Source organism: Triturus cristatus, chromosome 3_2 (assembly GCF_964204655.1).
Source record: "Triturus cristatus chromosome 3_2, aTriCri1.1, whole genome shotgun sequence".
NCBI classification, from domain to species: domain Eukaryota; kingdom Metazoa; phylum Chordata; class Amphibia; order Caudata; family Salamandridae; genus Triturus; species Triturus cristatus.
The window spans coordinates 457,440,937-457,455,499 of record NC_140584.1 but is presented as its reverse complement, the minus strand read 5'-3'; the positions used below and the strand labels follow the sequence as shown (position 1 = coordinate 457,455,499).

At 47.2% G+C, this 14,563-nt stretch overlaps 1 protein-coding gene across 2 annotated transcripts in view; it reads left to right on the top strand.

The window, feature by feature from the left end:
• The window catches only part of LOC146857534 (uncharacterized), a 364,382-nt gene that overhangs the window by 116,894 nt on the left and 232,925 nt on the right, over positions 1-14,563 (top strand). For both annotated transcript variants that reach the window (XM_085648076.1, XM_085648077.1), the window contains exon 5: positions 2,384-2,815. In XM_085648076.1, coding sequence (XP_085504202.1) covers positions 2,384-2,815 — 432 coding nt within the window. The remainder of the gene's footprint in view (positions 1-2,383; positions 2,816-14,563) is intronic.

Genomic DNA, 14,563 nt, shown 5'->3' with positions numbered 1-14,563 from the left:
TAGTTGACTATATGAATTTCTGTATAGTTAGCACACAATGAAACCCCTTTGTAAGGTGTAGCTCGGTTGTTGGCTCCGGGTACCTCGGGTTCTACGAGAACCTACAAGCCCTATATATCCGTGCATCCAGAAAGATCCAGCTGACGTAACGGTATATTGTTTTTGAAAATCTGCCATAGTAAGAAGTTACAGATGAAAACATAGACACAAATGTCTGTTTTTTTAACTCAATTTCAATAGTTTTTGTTACTTCAACTTTGTTTTTTATAGGAAAACTTAGAAGGATCTACTCAAATTACCCCTTTGCTGAATTCAGATTTTTGTGTAGTTGTCAGTAATGTATAACTTTCCGGGATCTACCAGGGGTTTCACACCAGTTTCCACCACAAACTGGAAGAAGGTTGAAACCACAAAACATAGGAACAATGGGCTATCTCCCAGTAACATGCCAAAACTGTGTTAAAAATTGTTTTTTTGAATCAAGTCTTCCTGTTTCTGAAGGCCGGGAAGATGGTGATATTACCACCTCAAACCCTTCGTTGATGCCATTTGTAGGAAGAAAACCATACGCTTTCATCGGCAACACTTTTTCCCAATTTCCCCCAAACCCCTTCAAAATGTTGCTAGATTTTGGCTAATTTTGTGGTCCCTTTAATGGGATTACACAAACCGTGGCTACCTTTAGACTCGAAAGGATGTTGGAAAAAAAGCACACAAATTTGGCATGGATAGATTATGTGGGCAAAATGTTATGGAGGCTTAAACGCAAACTACCCCAAATAGCACAAAAAAAGGCTTTGCATGGGCGGGGGAAGGGTCTAGCAGTGAATGGGTTAAGCAAAGAGCGTAACACACTTAAGAAAAGAGAGTATCTTTATGCTCTTTGCTTGAGTAGCAGCAGAATTACTATTTTTGTTTGCTCTTTGCTACTCAGTTTATTAATTGTGGCGCAGTCCATCCGCCCATTATTAATTAGCCGGCACTGAGCATGCCTACACTAGGAACTGCTACTCTGGGCTTTGTCGGATATTTTTGCTCATGCGCTGATTGCAATCGGCAGTTGAGACTATGCCTGCAGGAGGAAGTGATAGGCACTTAAAGCTATGCTTAGCCTTCATGGCCTAGTGATGGCTAACTAGGGTATACCCCAGTAAATGCACAAGGATGAATCAGATGTCTTGCAGTGTAACTTGTTGAACTGTTATCCTCGAATTAAAGGGTGCATGATATCACTTCTATTGTCCCCAGGCATTACAGAGAATTGCCATCCTTCTAATAATATAGTGTCCCGTCCCATAAACTCAGATTTTTGGTACTTATTTCATAAACTAACCTGAAGGCACTTCAGTTGCACTATAGTTATCACAGCCCATGAAATAATGTCAACAGCTATATGAGTAAATGAATCGAAACTTCTGAGGAAGTAAAATCTGTCCCTATTGTACCTTTAATGAAACAGATAGAGGGATCGGTTTTGTTCCCTATCCCCAACTTACACCAGTCCTTCACAAGCTTTGCGGTTGATTTTACACAGACGAATGGGATCCTCGGGCATCGCCCATGCAACAGAGTAGACAAGAATGCGCCATGATTAAGGTACAAAGGCTTTTCCTGGTTCATGAAAGAAAGAGAGATATCAAGTTTGCGCAAATAATACGGGTTCCCTTAGGAAAATATTCTGGTGGTCCAGGCATTTCACTGTTGTTCATGCTTAGAGTTGTAAAGTATCTATTTGGGCAGCCAGTAGTGAATAATTTCGCATTTACAGTACTCTATTAGGCTCTACCCTTCCTCTAAGCTGTTGCAGATTTGCGCAAGATACATAGATGGATACATCACATGTGGCTCCCTGAAGAAGGTGCTATGCCGAAACATGCACAGAGAGAAACTGTCATTATTAATACCCACAGTATGAGTAAAGCTAGAGTGACAAACTACGACAAAGTATTTTTCAAGAAATGCAGCTTAGAGATTTCTCTTCCGTACATATAATACATCATATCTACTCATTTTGATTGATTGAGAAATGCATTGGAATTCACCCTGTCATCATTGCTGTACTGATGTACGTTGTGGATGGATGTGAGGATATGATAGATCGTGTGAATGAAAAAACTAAGATATGTAGTATTGTGATGTATTTTATTTGCTAAATGAGTTATTTATATATTTTTAAGATATATATATATTGAATATTGTAATTTGAATAATAAATGTATTGATTTATGCATTTATTGACATGTTCTCGTTGTTAATGCATTGTATGCCCTCAACGGTGTAGTGATATGTATGTGTTTACTGATTAATTGCCTACTTTTTTTGACATTTGCAAGTTTAATCTTTATACAGACTTGATTTGTCTTATATTTTTATTGTTTTGCAGAACCACCAAAGCTCACAGATATCTCCTTGCCAGAGAAGCTTGTACACATGGAAAAGGCAAGCATATCTTTCCAGGTCACTGGATTTAGGCCACGAATCCTTGGAATACATGCCTATTTGACATGCGAAGGCTGCACACGTAAAAGAATTTTCCACTGGACCCACACAAAGACTCGTGCTAATGGCCATCTAAAAACCCCAAATGGAATAGATGAATTCAAGCTTCTCATCAATGGAGAGGAGGAATCATCTTTTAAATTTAATCTCTCGGAGTTTGAGAAGCACAAAGACAACACTTTCAGTATCTCCTGTAACATTATTGCTTTTCCGGATCTATACCAACATAATGGCGCCTTCTTGTCAATTCAGGTTTTTCATAAATCTCCCACAAGCCCTGCTGCTGAAAAAGAAGTTAAGCTGCTCGTTGTTGGAGGTAAGGTCATTCTGATGTAAAAATATTGCTAAACTGGAAAGATATGAGTCATTTCAGTTGGTTGAACAATAGTCTGAAATAAAGTAATCTACTGCTTATATACAGGGTACGGTCATCTGAACTGTTTAATGACCTGTCCCGCCACGAAGATCTGTAACTTCCAGATCACCTTTACCAACTCAAGCACAGGAGCAGACCTGAGTGCTTTATACAGGCACAAAACAAGATATGTGTTGCACAAACACTCTACATTTGAAGCACTCACTAGTATGCTAGACAGGCATTTCCGCTATAGATTAGTGAATTCGTTTTTTTAAGGTAAAGTTATTATGTCACAGCTTTCATTAATGTCCTCCTAGCATATCACACATGCCAGTGCAAGAAATATATTAACTCCTGCTATCGCAAATTCAACTTTGCTGAGTGGGAGCTGTATGTGAAGTGATGTGCATCTTGGCTTCTGGGCCTCAAAGAGAAAATTGGACTTTTTAAGGTCTCGCCTACGCAGCGCGCATGCACTGATAGGAGGAGACCTCTTGAAATCGATTCGCTTTTTCTGCCAAAAACATGCACGCATTGGATTGCTTTCAATGGCAACCCGTGCACGTTTGGCGATTCCCTTGCGGGAGCGAGCTTTGAAACCATCTGTTTGTAATTAACTTCCAAACAGATGGTGCCCAAGGCTCGCTCCCGCAAGGGAAACGCTGTGTGTGCTCTGGCCCGCACTCCCCCCACCCCTCCCACTTGTCAATGCTGTGTGTGTGACGAGTACTCACTCAGTTAACTTTCGCGGCTGTGGGGCCGCGCTTGTGTTTCAGCGCTTGTTTGTTTTGTTTTGTCTTCTATTTCCTGGAGTAAATCGAACAACTCGAAAGCATATTCAGCTTCAGAGCGCAATTTATTCCTTTATGGTGATGTTGGCTGTCACTGAAAGGTGCTACGTCAAATTGTCTCCCTGGTTTTTCCTTTCCAGTTACATATAGATATTTGTAGTGTGACCTCGGGACAAAGCACTAGTTACTTACACAAGGATTTAGGCCGGGTAGATTATGTAATTTGCACAGAATCACACTCTGTTGAACGAGCACGCTGCGCTGGGACTTGAACCTGGCACCTCAGTTCCAAAAGCCAAAGGCAGCAGTTTTAGTCGTTACGCCACAACCTCTCCCCGATTTACAAGTTACCCTTGTCCATGAGACGAACGCTTACCCCATTAAACGTCTAAACGTTCCACATCAGCTGTTTCATTCCCTGTGCTCAGGTAACAATGTGCATTTATGCTAGATTCACCAATGTTTAGGATGAAGTTGGAAATGTATCCCTCATACATTTCCCCCCATGATGTGCAGGCATAGATCAACAATTTCTGGGAGGTTAAAAAAAATACCCGTCAGTGCGATTGAAAATCTACATTAATTCAGGTGCCTATTGTAGTTTGTGGTGGCACGGGGGGCATCTGATGAAGAAACAGATCGACCGTTTGTGTGTTTTTATTCAGTGCTTATAGCCGGTGGTTATCAAGGGCTTGCAATTTAGGCAAATAAGGGAGATAGGGGGAAAATCGCGAATTGCTGAGGAACACACAATTCAGTCAAACGGGAATTACAACCTGTGCTCCTTGTGTCAGAGCGTGCAAAACACCCAGTAAGCTGCTTAGGTCTGTAGTTGCGCTATTGTTTGAAGGTGTATGTTCTGCCCACCTACTATGTGTTGTTGCACGTGGCTTGGGTATCATGTTTCCATTAGTTACTGTGTGCAGCTTTCCTAATCCGTGTAGAGCGATCATTCTCTGCCCGGAAACTGTGTAGCCCTGAAGGGCATGTAGGTTTCTTGTGCTGCCAGTACCGCGGGTATCACATGCCACCCAGATCACATATGTAGTTGTCCGCTGCCATGTGATGTCCAGGAGTAAGCCTGTGTCAAGGGTAGTTTGGTGCCATGCATCACGTGCGTGTCTTGTACTGCCCAGTACCTATGTGTAGCTGTACATGACACCCGGGTGCCATGTGCATTTCAGTCTCTGTGTAAGGGTATTTGGGGGACATCCGCCCTCCTTACCTGCGCCCATCTGTTCAGGGTTCAGTGGGTGCAGGGTATGTGAGGACCTCTGCTTCAGAGTACCTGCGGCCATCTCTGCAGGAGCCAGGTGGGGCCATGTACAGCTCAGTAGCTTTGTAAAGCGACGGAGGACATGTGGGTGCCAAGTGTTGCTCATTACACATGTGAAGCTGTGCAGGTGTGTGTGTGGCAGGGCCGTATTGGCCTACGAGGCAATAAGGAAGTGAACGAGGGCCTGTTTTATGACGTGGTTGGCCGGGTTTTACTTTTGAGTTCCCAAATACTGCCACAGACATTGCCTGCAGCAACTACACATGCATGCAGTATCCCAGGCCTTACAAATACCCATACAGTGTGACTTTACAAGTTCAAAACTGGCTTGCTTTGCAAATGTGGGCCACTTTTTAAGCTCTATGATTCGCTAATGGGGGTCCGGGTGTGTGTGTGTGTGTGTACCTGTATCAAGCAGTGCAGGGGCCAGTCGGGGCCAATAACAGCTCAGTATTTGTGCACAGCTGTGTGGAGAAATCTGGGTGCCATATGTTGCTCATTGCCTGTGCAAAACTGTGCTGGGGTGTGTGTAAGGGGGGCGTCTATCTTTTCCATTGTGTCCATCTGTGCAGGGGTCAGTCGGACCCATGAGCAGCTCAGTACTTGCGTAACGTTGTGTAGGGGACGTTCGTGGCACCTGTGCAGGTAGTCGGTCGGTACCTGTGAATAGTTGTGCAGGGGCGTGAGGGCACCTGTGCAGGGTGTCAGTCGGTGCCATGGGCAGCTCAGTGCCTGTGTAAAGTTGTGCAGGGGGGCGTTCGGGGCACCTGTGCAGGGGGTCAGTCGGGGCATTGTGCAGCTCAGTACCTGTGAAAAGTTGTGCAGGGGGCGTTCGGGGTACCTGTGCAGGGGGTCGGTGGTGGCATTGTGCAGCTCAGTACCTGTGAATAGTTGTGCATGGGGCGTGAGGGGCACCTGTGCAGGGGGTCGGTCGGGGCATTGTGCAGCTCAGTACCTGTGAACAGTTGTGCAGGGTCGGTGAAAGCACCTGTGCAGGGGGTCAGTGGTGGCATTGTGCAGCTCAGTACCTGTGAAAAGTTGTGCAGGGGGCGTTCGGGGCACCTGTGCAGGGGTCGGTCGGGGCATTGTGCAGCTGAGTACCTGTGAACAGTTGTGCTGGGGCGTGAGGGCACCTGTGCAGGGGGTCGGTGGTGGCATTGTGCAGCTCAGTACCTGTGAATAGTTGTGCATGGGGCGTGAGGGGCACCTGTGCAGAGTTCAGTCGGTGCCATGGACAGCTGTGTATAGTTGTGCGGGAACTAGAGGGGCATAGCCAATAGATCTCGCCTTTGGGACCTTATAAGTGTTTAGCCATGCAACACTTGATGTTGTTGCACCAAGGATATTGTGCTGGATAACTAAAAACGTATATGGTCCCAAAGGCAAGACCTATTGGCTATGCCAATGCTTGTTTTTTTTAAAGTCCGTCACACTTGTGCCTCTAAATGGTCACTGAACTCCAAGGTTAGCTCCCAATATCATTGTGAAGCACACTTTCTGCTATATGTAATACTCAAATTGCTAGCGCTCCAATTATAATGAAAAGTGATTGAGTTGTGATATTACTGGCTGTTACTAGCAGGAAAGAGGGTCACAGGTCAACCGGCTTCATAAGGTTCTGAACTGCACGGTGACTCGGGTATCAGTTTAACACACTTTTGGGAGTTTTTTTTAATTCCTTAACACACACGGGGCCTGGTCCCTGCCTCACATGACTTGTAACCTATTCTTATTTATTTCATGGCACTCACTGTGAAAGGAATTCCGTAAAATGCTCCCAATATTGTTGACAGCTAAAGGGGCAAAGCCAAAGGAAGACAAAGTGACTGCCTGTGATCCCACTGCTTGGTTAAGATGGGAAGGAGGGATTCTTATGTGGGTCGTTTCAGTTCTAAGTGTTCAGCTTAGCAAATATACCACATCTGATATTCAAACCTGATGTCGTAGCCTGCTGCTGATCGTAGGCTCCATACGGAGGTCTTCATTAGCTGGGTTGAAGGATAGTACTGTCCATGAGGGTCTGCAATCCATTTATGTAGTAGTAGAAGGCTTTATTCGAGTTATAAACTCATAAAAGCACAACATGCATATTATAAAAACATCACACTTAATCAGGGCATTTCATTCAATACATTAAAACAGTTGCGCAAGCTTAATCATTGTAAAACAAAACATTATACAAATAAAACATAATCAAGAAACATTAGGAGAAACAGAAAGGGCTCTCCGTCTAATGGACCAAGCCCACCCCAGGTACTTTGCTATTCCCATAACAATAGGCTCCTCAGAAGTAGTGCAAATAATTCTCTGTGCCTCAGCCGCACTGGATGTCCCAAGGTTCTTGCAGATAGGGGTTAACCAGACCCTTCTTGGGGAGGCATAAGCCTTACAAGCAAATAGGAAGTGTCCCACACTTTCCTTAGTTGCGCCGCATGCTGGGCAGCACTGGGTGTTCAAACTCTTCCACCTGCCTGTTAGATCTCTCAACGGGAGGGAACCAGATCTTAATTGGAAAAACAACTTTCTGTCCATAGGAACAGTTATACTGTCCCAGTAATTTTCTAAAGCAGGACACATTTTACTTTCCAAAAAGCGACCTCCCATTGAGTCAGATTTAACCCTTCTCCAAAGCCTCTCATCTATCCATTCCCAATATAGTGCTTTAAGTATATTTTTGCTTGGGAACACTTCCCCCGACGGATTGTCCCAAAGGTTGGAAAGACCTAATTCGCCTAGCAATACCCTTAGGTTTTTTAGCCATGATATTTTATGGAATGTATCACTCTTGATTATTGCCAGGAAGCCTTCCCCATAATGCCTAATTTCAGGGGTGGACCAAAGTCGCCTCCAGTATAAGATGGGACGCAGTCTGGCTCGGTCGGTTACCGATCTTCTTCCCAGGTCAAGACTAAGGGGGATTAATGGTGTACTCTGGGGCAATCCCGTAATGCCCCTAAGAAACCAGTTCTCAGCTATCTGTAATGAGGTTAAGTTGTCAAAGCCAAACAGCTCCGCCCCATATAAGGCCGATCCTATTGCCTTAGCATCGTATACAGCGAGGACAGGTTTTATGGGTTTTGTTTTGGATCTATTGTGCTCCACCCGTAAGGCCCCCGATATTTGCTGATGTTTCAGGACCGCCTTTTCTATGTGGTGGGACCAACCATAATTACTTGCGATTTGTACCCCTAAGTAGGTGAACTCCCTTACGACCTCAAGCCCGATATTATTCAAGTGTATCCTAGGGCGAGGCTTCTGTCCTTGGGAGAAAGCCATCAGCTTGGTCTTGCCTATGTTTACTTCCAGGCCATGCTCCTGGCAAAAGTCATCAAAAACATTCAGGGCCCGTTGCAATCCAGCTGGGGTTTTGGATATTATCAAAGTGTCGTCAGCGAACATCAGGATCGGAACCCTGATGCCCGCCAACGAAGGCGCATCCACACTAGCGTCCTGCATCCTGCTGACTATCCCATTGATATATAATGTGAAGAGCAAGGGCGCCATTGCACAACCTTGGCGCACCCCACGCTCCACAGGGAAGTCAGTAGAGGATTGGCCATTTGACCCCCACTGTACTTTGGCAAAATTGCATTCGTGCAACCTCATAACCAAAGTAAGCAATTCTGCGGGAATGCCTATCTTACTTAACACTGCCCAGAGCTTACCCCTTGGGACTAGGTCGAAGGCAGCCCGCAGGTCGACAAAAGCGACATACAGGCTGCCCCCACCAAGAAGAACCGTCCCCCACCGTAGCATAGTGAAGCGAAACACCTGGTCGATGGTACTGGTAGCCCTTCGAAAGCCTGCCTGAAAAGGGGAAAGAGAATCATTTTCGTCCACCCAGTCCATAAGTTTGTTTACCACCATCTTCCCAATTACTTTTTGGACGGTGGCAATCAAACTTATGGGCCTGTAGTTAGCTGGAAGGGATCGATCTCCTTTTTTGTGGACGGGTATAATGATGGCTCCCCTCCACTGTTCCGGGACTTGCGCACCCTTTGCAATTGCGTTCCCCAATAGGAGCACATATCTGCCCCACCTATCTTTATCATTTTTAAAAACGTCCGAGGGTATCCCGTCTAATCCCGGGGCCCTACCCCCTTGAACGGAGCTAATTACAAATTCAACTTCCTTGGAGGAAAACAGATCATCCTTAGGAAATACAGCCAAGATTACATCCCCACCACCCCCCTCCTTTGTTTCAGCATATTGGGGCCTAAAGTAATTCACCCAATCGGATTCAGCAACATTATTATCCGGTTTGTTTGGGGTACCACCTCTGCCCCACTTTACTATCTTCCAGAAAAGCCTGGAATCCTTTGCTCCAGAAGCCTCCTTCAGTTCCTCCCAATGCTTCTCATCCCAGTCTTTTTTGGCCAAGAAAATGCTAGTATTGTATTGCTTCCTGGCAATTTTGATTGCTACACTGTCCCTGCTTCTAATAGCATTACCCAGTGTTAATCTGGCTGCCCTGCACTGTTTGTTAAACCACCCTGCTGGTTTAGAGGAAGCTGTGCGATTACCCTTACATGTTCTCATAAAATATGGTTTTAGGGTGGCGAAAAGATTGTTATGGATTTCAGTGATCGCCCTAGATCCTGGCAGTGTTGCACTAGCTAATTCCATGGAAACAATTGCTTTGTCCACTTCAGACCCAATAAAATCCATGGAGGCTGCATTCGCCAATACCGAGGGCCATTTCAATCTACGCATATTATTCGCCATGTCTGGGAGCAACCCATTACTAGCATGTAGATAAGGCTGAGTGTGCTTCCACCAAGTGTGGGTCACACAGAGGGGGTTGTGGTCACTTTCTATCCTGCCCTTAACTTCCATGTCACAAACCCCCTGCCAAAGATTAAGACTACAAATAACGTAGTCTATCCTGCTTCTATTATGACCATTATCATATGTGCACATACCTTCCTTATCTCCCTTTGTTCTACCATTGAGGGCACGCATCCCATATTCTAAACACATAGCATTTAAGGAAAGAATATCTTTTGACCAACGTTTGACAGGGGCAAGATTCAGGGAGGGAACACCCCATAGTTTGTCCTCTTCCTGTCCTAATGGGTTTTCGGTACTGTCTAGAGGCTCAAAAGTCCTATTTAAATCCCCAGCTATTACTATTCTGTTTCCAAGGGACTTTGATTGCAGAAAATTAAATAGAGCCTCTAAAGTGGGGGAACTCCCGTTATTACAACCTCTGGCATAGACATTATATAAATCTATCACACCCCACTCTACTGAGGAAATTCGTAGCATTTGAATATCTCTGCAGCCCAAGTCCCACATTTTCACAGTAAGTCCGAAACTCTGTCTAATCCAAACTGTGAGGCCTCCTTTGGGTCTACCCCTAGGACCTCGACATGCCGGGATTGAAAAATTTAGATAGCCTTGGAGGTAAATAGGATCACAGGCCCAAGTCTCCTGGAAGAAACACAGTTCAAACCCGTTAATAAAGTCGGCCCACGATTGTAACATCAACTTACTCCCCAATCCTGCAACGTTCCAAGATACAAAGCTTTCCATAGCAGGGCTATCACTACCCATTATATCAGAAATGGGCAATCCCATGGGACTCAATTGTCCATCATCCTCATCTCCCAAATTGTGAGCATTGTCCACAGTATTCTGTTCCATTAACACCTCACCACTCATGTTTTGCATTAAATCCCCGGTAATTTCCTCTACAGATGCAACATTTTCATCGCCTTCTATTACCTTCAACACAGCATCAGTAGTCATTTCCGGGGTTTCGGGGACCCAAATTGGCTTCTGGTGTGGAAGGCATCCCCTTATGTTAAACTTTGGTCAATATCCCCAGTTCATACATTCAGTGCCTTCCAGACTATTATAATTTGAACCAATATTTTGGGGTTGCCATTGCAGTAGGGTAGAGGGTGAGGGTGCAATCATTACCAACGGAGGATTGGTGGAACTATTTAGATTCATGGGCCCACCTTTTAGTAAGCATGTTTGTCTTGGGTAGAAAAAAGAAAGATCCACGATACCAATTCCACCACTACTTATACCCCAGCCCTGCCTTGTAATCCAACCAGCCACCCTGGGGTCTTGAAAATTGATGATAATACAGTCACCCCCCAAGTTTTTACTGGTATACCCAATCCAGTCGATCCTCCTTACCCCTATTATCAACCCGTCCAGCCCCCCCGGGAGTGGTCTATTTTCCTTCAACCAGTGCATTACTTTATTTTTGAGCATCTGGAAGTTTTCTCCTTGACCGACTAAAAGAGGTGGAACATTAGTGAGAACCGCCACGAAAGGGTGGGAATCCGGGGTAAGATTCACAGGAGGAATCTTTCGGGGTTGTTTCTCCAAATAAGTCGGTGGTGGTCTATTAACCGGGGCACTAGGACAAGGGTTAGGGCTATTTGATTTTTGCTGAGGGTTTGAGGATAAAGCTTTAGTTGTCCTGGGGCCATTAAGGCCCTCTGCTCCAATATTTATGTTTGGATTGGAAATACTTGGCATTGGCCGATGGTTACTTGCAACAATGTTGCTGTTTTGTAGGCCCGTCTTATTCTTGTCCTTTACCATAAGGTGTTGGACCTTAGATGCTTTTTCCCTTGCACTAGTGCTCGGACAGACCTGCTCTGGTGAAATAAGCGGTTGACTTGGTCCCTTTGCCTGGGTCTTACTTATAGTGCAGCCTGCTTGGGGGAGTGTTACAACAACAGGCAGATTTTGTACTTTTTCTGAAATTTCCTCAGCCCTACTAGACTCAGTTATCTTGGGCTGTAATTTAATTAGTGACTTAGTATGGAAAAAATTATCCAAGGTGGCCTGCTCAAAGTGGTCTAATCGATCCATTAGCTTATTTACTTTGGCCTCTATGGGTGTCAGAAGCAACCTTAGTAATTTCTCCAGCTCAGGTATCAATGAGTCTATTGGAGGAATGTTCGCAGCCAACCCGTTCCCCTGGGGATCACTAAATAGTGGATTAGAACTCTCTATAACTACATTGTCCCCCTCATTTAGTAAGTCGCCACTTCCACTTACCCCACTGTGTGCCTTTTGTGTAAATAAAGGGTTTTTTACCACTTTTCTTACCTTGTTAGGGGGTTTGGAAGGATGGAGTTTCCTTGGGGCAGTAATCCTTTTCCTTTTTACACATGGTTTTAGGCCTGACATACTAGTTTTAATTATGGTTTTCACTGTAGATGAATGTACAATGGGGTCTAAAGGTAAAGATGTGGACAGAGTGGCATTGTCCAATCTTTGTAGTGGGCCGTCCTCAATCTCCAAAATAGAGGGAGAAGTGTTTTGTATTTCAATCACCCCAGGCAAAGTTATAGAGGACAGAGGGGTTACCAATGCCGGATAGGCTTGCGGCAACCTTTTTTCCATAGAGCTTTTAAGAAGCTCAATGGACAGCCTACGGTCTGCACGTTTCTCCGCCAGTGAGATCTCTTTGTCTATATCTTGATTGGAACGATTGGAAAAGAATTTGTCCAAGGGGCCTAGAATGGTCGTACCACCCTCAGAATGGGGAGGTGGTAAGCTGGTAGTATTTAACATGTGAGACATTATTGGTAGGTTTTACGAGTACATAAACACAGTGGGGCACACAATATAATGGATCAATGGAGTCCCGAGAACAACGAATTACAAGAAACAGATCTCGAGTCCTACTCGTCAGTGGGGTGGCCCAGCCCGGCCTCCTTTGGCCCCTGACGGCCACAGACGGTCCCGCCCTTGTCCCGGGCTTCTCCCGGCGCCCTCCCGCGCGCTCCCGCGCAGCGGAAGAGCAGAGCCCGTAATATATGCACAAATAGGTGAGAAGGGGGGAGGGGTCGGGGAGAGCGGCCCAGGTGTAGCAAGTCAGGCAGGCAGGCGGGCGCTCCTGGGATATGTAGTCCCAGTGCAGCGCGCGCGCTCGCTCGCAGCCCCTACCAATATCCTTCCCTCAGCATCCCCCTGTAAACAATGGCAGGCAGCACTCCAAGCGCAGCGGGACCCGCGGAGCGGGTTCCGCAAGAAGTGGGTTGATGGCTGATGGCAAACTCCAAGCTCCCAACTCCAACCAGGTCACAGCAAAAATGCAGAAAGGCGTCCCACTTGCCAGATCCAAAGAACAGCTGATAAATGCTCGGTGAGAGGGGGGAGGGGTCGGGGAGAGCGGCCCAGGTGTAGCAAGTCAGGCAGGCAGGCGGGCGCTCCTGGGATATGTAGTCCCAGTGCAGCGCGCGCGCTCGCTCGCAGCCCCTACCAATATCCTTCCCTCAGCATCCCCCTGTAAACAATGGCAGGCAGCACTCCAAGCGCAGCGGGACCCGCGGAGCGGGTTCCGCAAGAAGTGGGTTGATGGCTGATGGCAAACTCCAAGCTCCCAACTCCAACCAGGTCACAGCAAAAATGCAGAAAGGCGTCCCACTTGCCAGATCCAAAGAACAGCTGATAAATGCTCGGTGAGAGGGGGGAGGGGTCGGGGAGAGCGGCCCAGGTGTAGCAAGTCAGGCAGGCAGGCGGGCGCTCCTGGGATATGTAGTCCCAGTGCAGCGCGCGCGCTCGCTCGCAGCCCCTACCAATATCCTTCCCTCAGCATCCCCCTGTAAACAATGGCAGGCAGCACTCCAAGCGCAGCGGGACCCGCGGAGCGGGTTCCGCAAGAAGTGGGTTGATGGCTGATGGCAAACTCCAAGCTCCCAACTCCAACCAGGTCACAGCAAAAATGCAGAAAGGCGTCCCACTTGCCAGATCCAAAGAACAGCTGATAAATGCTCGGTGAGAGGGGGGAGGGGTCGGGGAGAGCGGCCCAGGTGTAGCAAGTCAGGCAGGCAGGCGGGCGCTCCTGGGATATGTAGTCCCAGTGCAGCGCGCGCGCTCGCTCGCAGCCCCTACCAATATCCTTCCCTCAGCATCCCCCTGTAAACAATGGCAGGCAGCACTCCAAGCGCAGCGGGACCCGCGGAGCGGGTTCCGCAAGAAGTGGGTTGATGGCTGATGGCAAACTCCAAGCTCCCAACTCCAACCAGGTCACAGCAAAAATGCAGAAAGGCGTCCCACTTGCCAGATCCAAAGAACAGCTGATAAATGCTCGGTGAGAGGGGGGAGGGGTCGGGGAGAGCGGCCCAGGTGTAGCAAGTCAGGCAGGCAGGCGGGCGCTCCTGGGATATGTAGTCCCAGTGCAGCGCGCGCGCTCGCTCGCAGCCCCTACCAATATCCTTCCCTCAGCATCCCCCTGTAAACAATGGCAGGCAGCACTCCAAGCGCAGCGGGACCCGCGGAGCGGGTTCCGCAAGAAGTGGGTTGATGGCTGATGGCAAACTCCAAGCTCCCAACTCCAACCAGGTCACAGCAAAAATGCAGAAAGGCGTCCCACTTGCCAGATCCAAAGAACAGCTGATAAATGCTCGGTGAGAGGGGGGAGGGGTCGGGGAGAGCGGCCCAGGTGTAGCAAGTCAGGCAGGCAGGCGGGCGCTCCTGGGATATGTAGTCCCAGTGCAGCGCGCGCGCTCGCTCGCAGCCCCTACCAATATCCTTCCCTCAGCATCCCCCTGTAAACAATGGCAGGCAGCACTCCAAGCGCAGCGGGACCCGCGGAGCGGGTTCCGCAAGAAGTGGGTTGATGGCTGATGGCAAACTCCAAGCTCCCAACTCCAACCAGGTCAC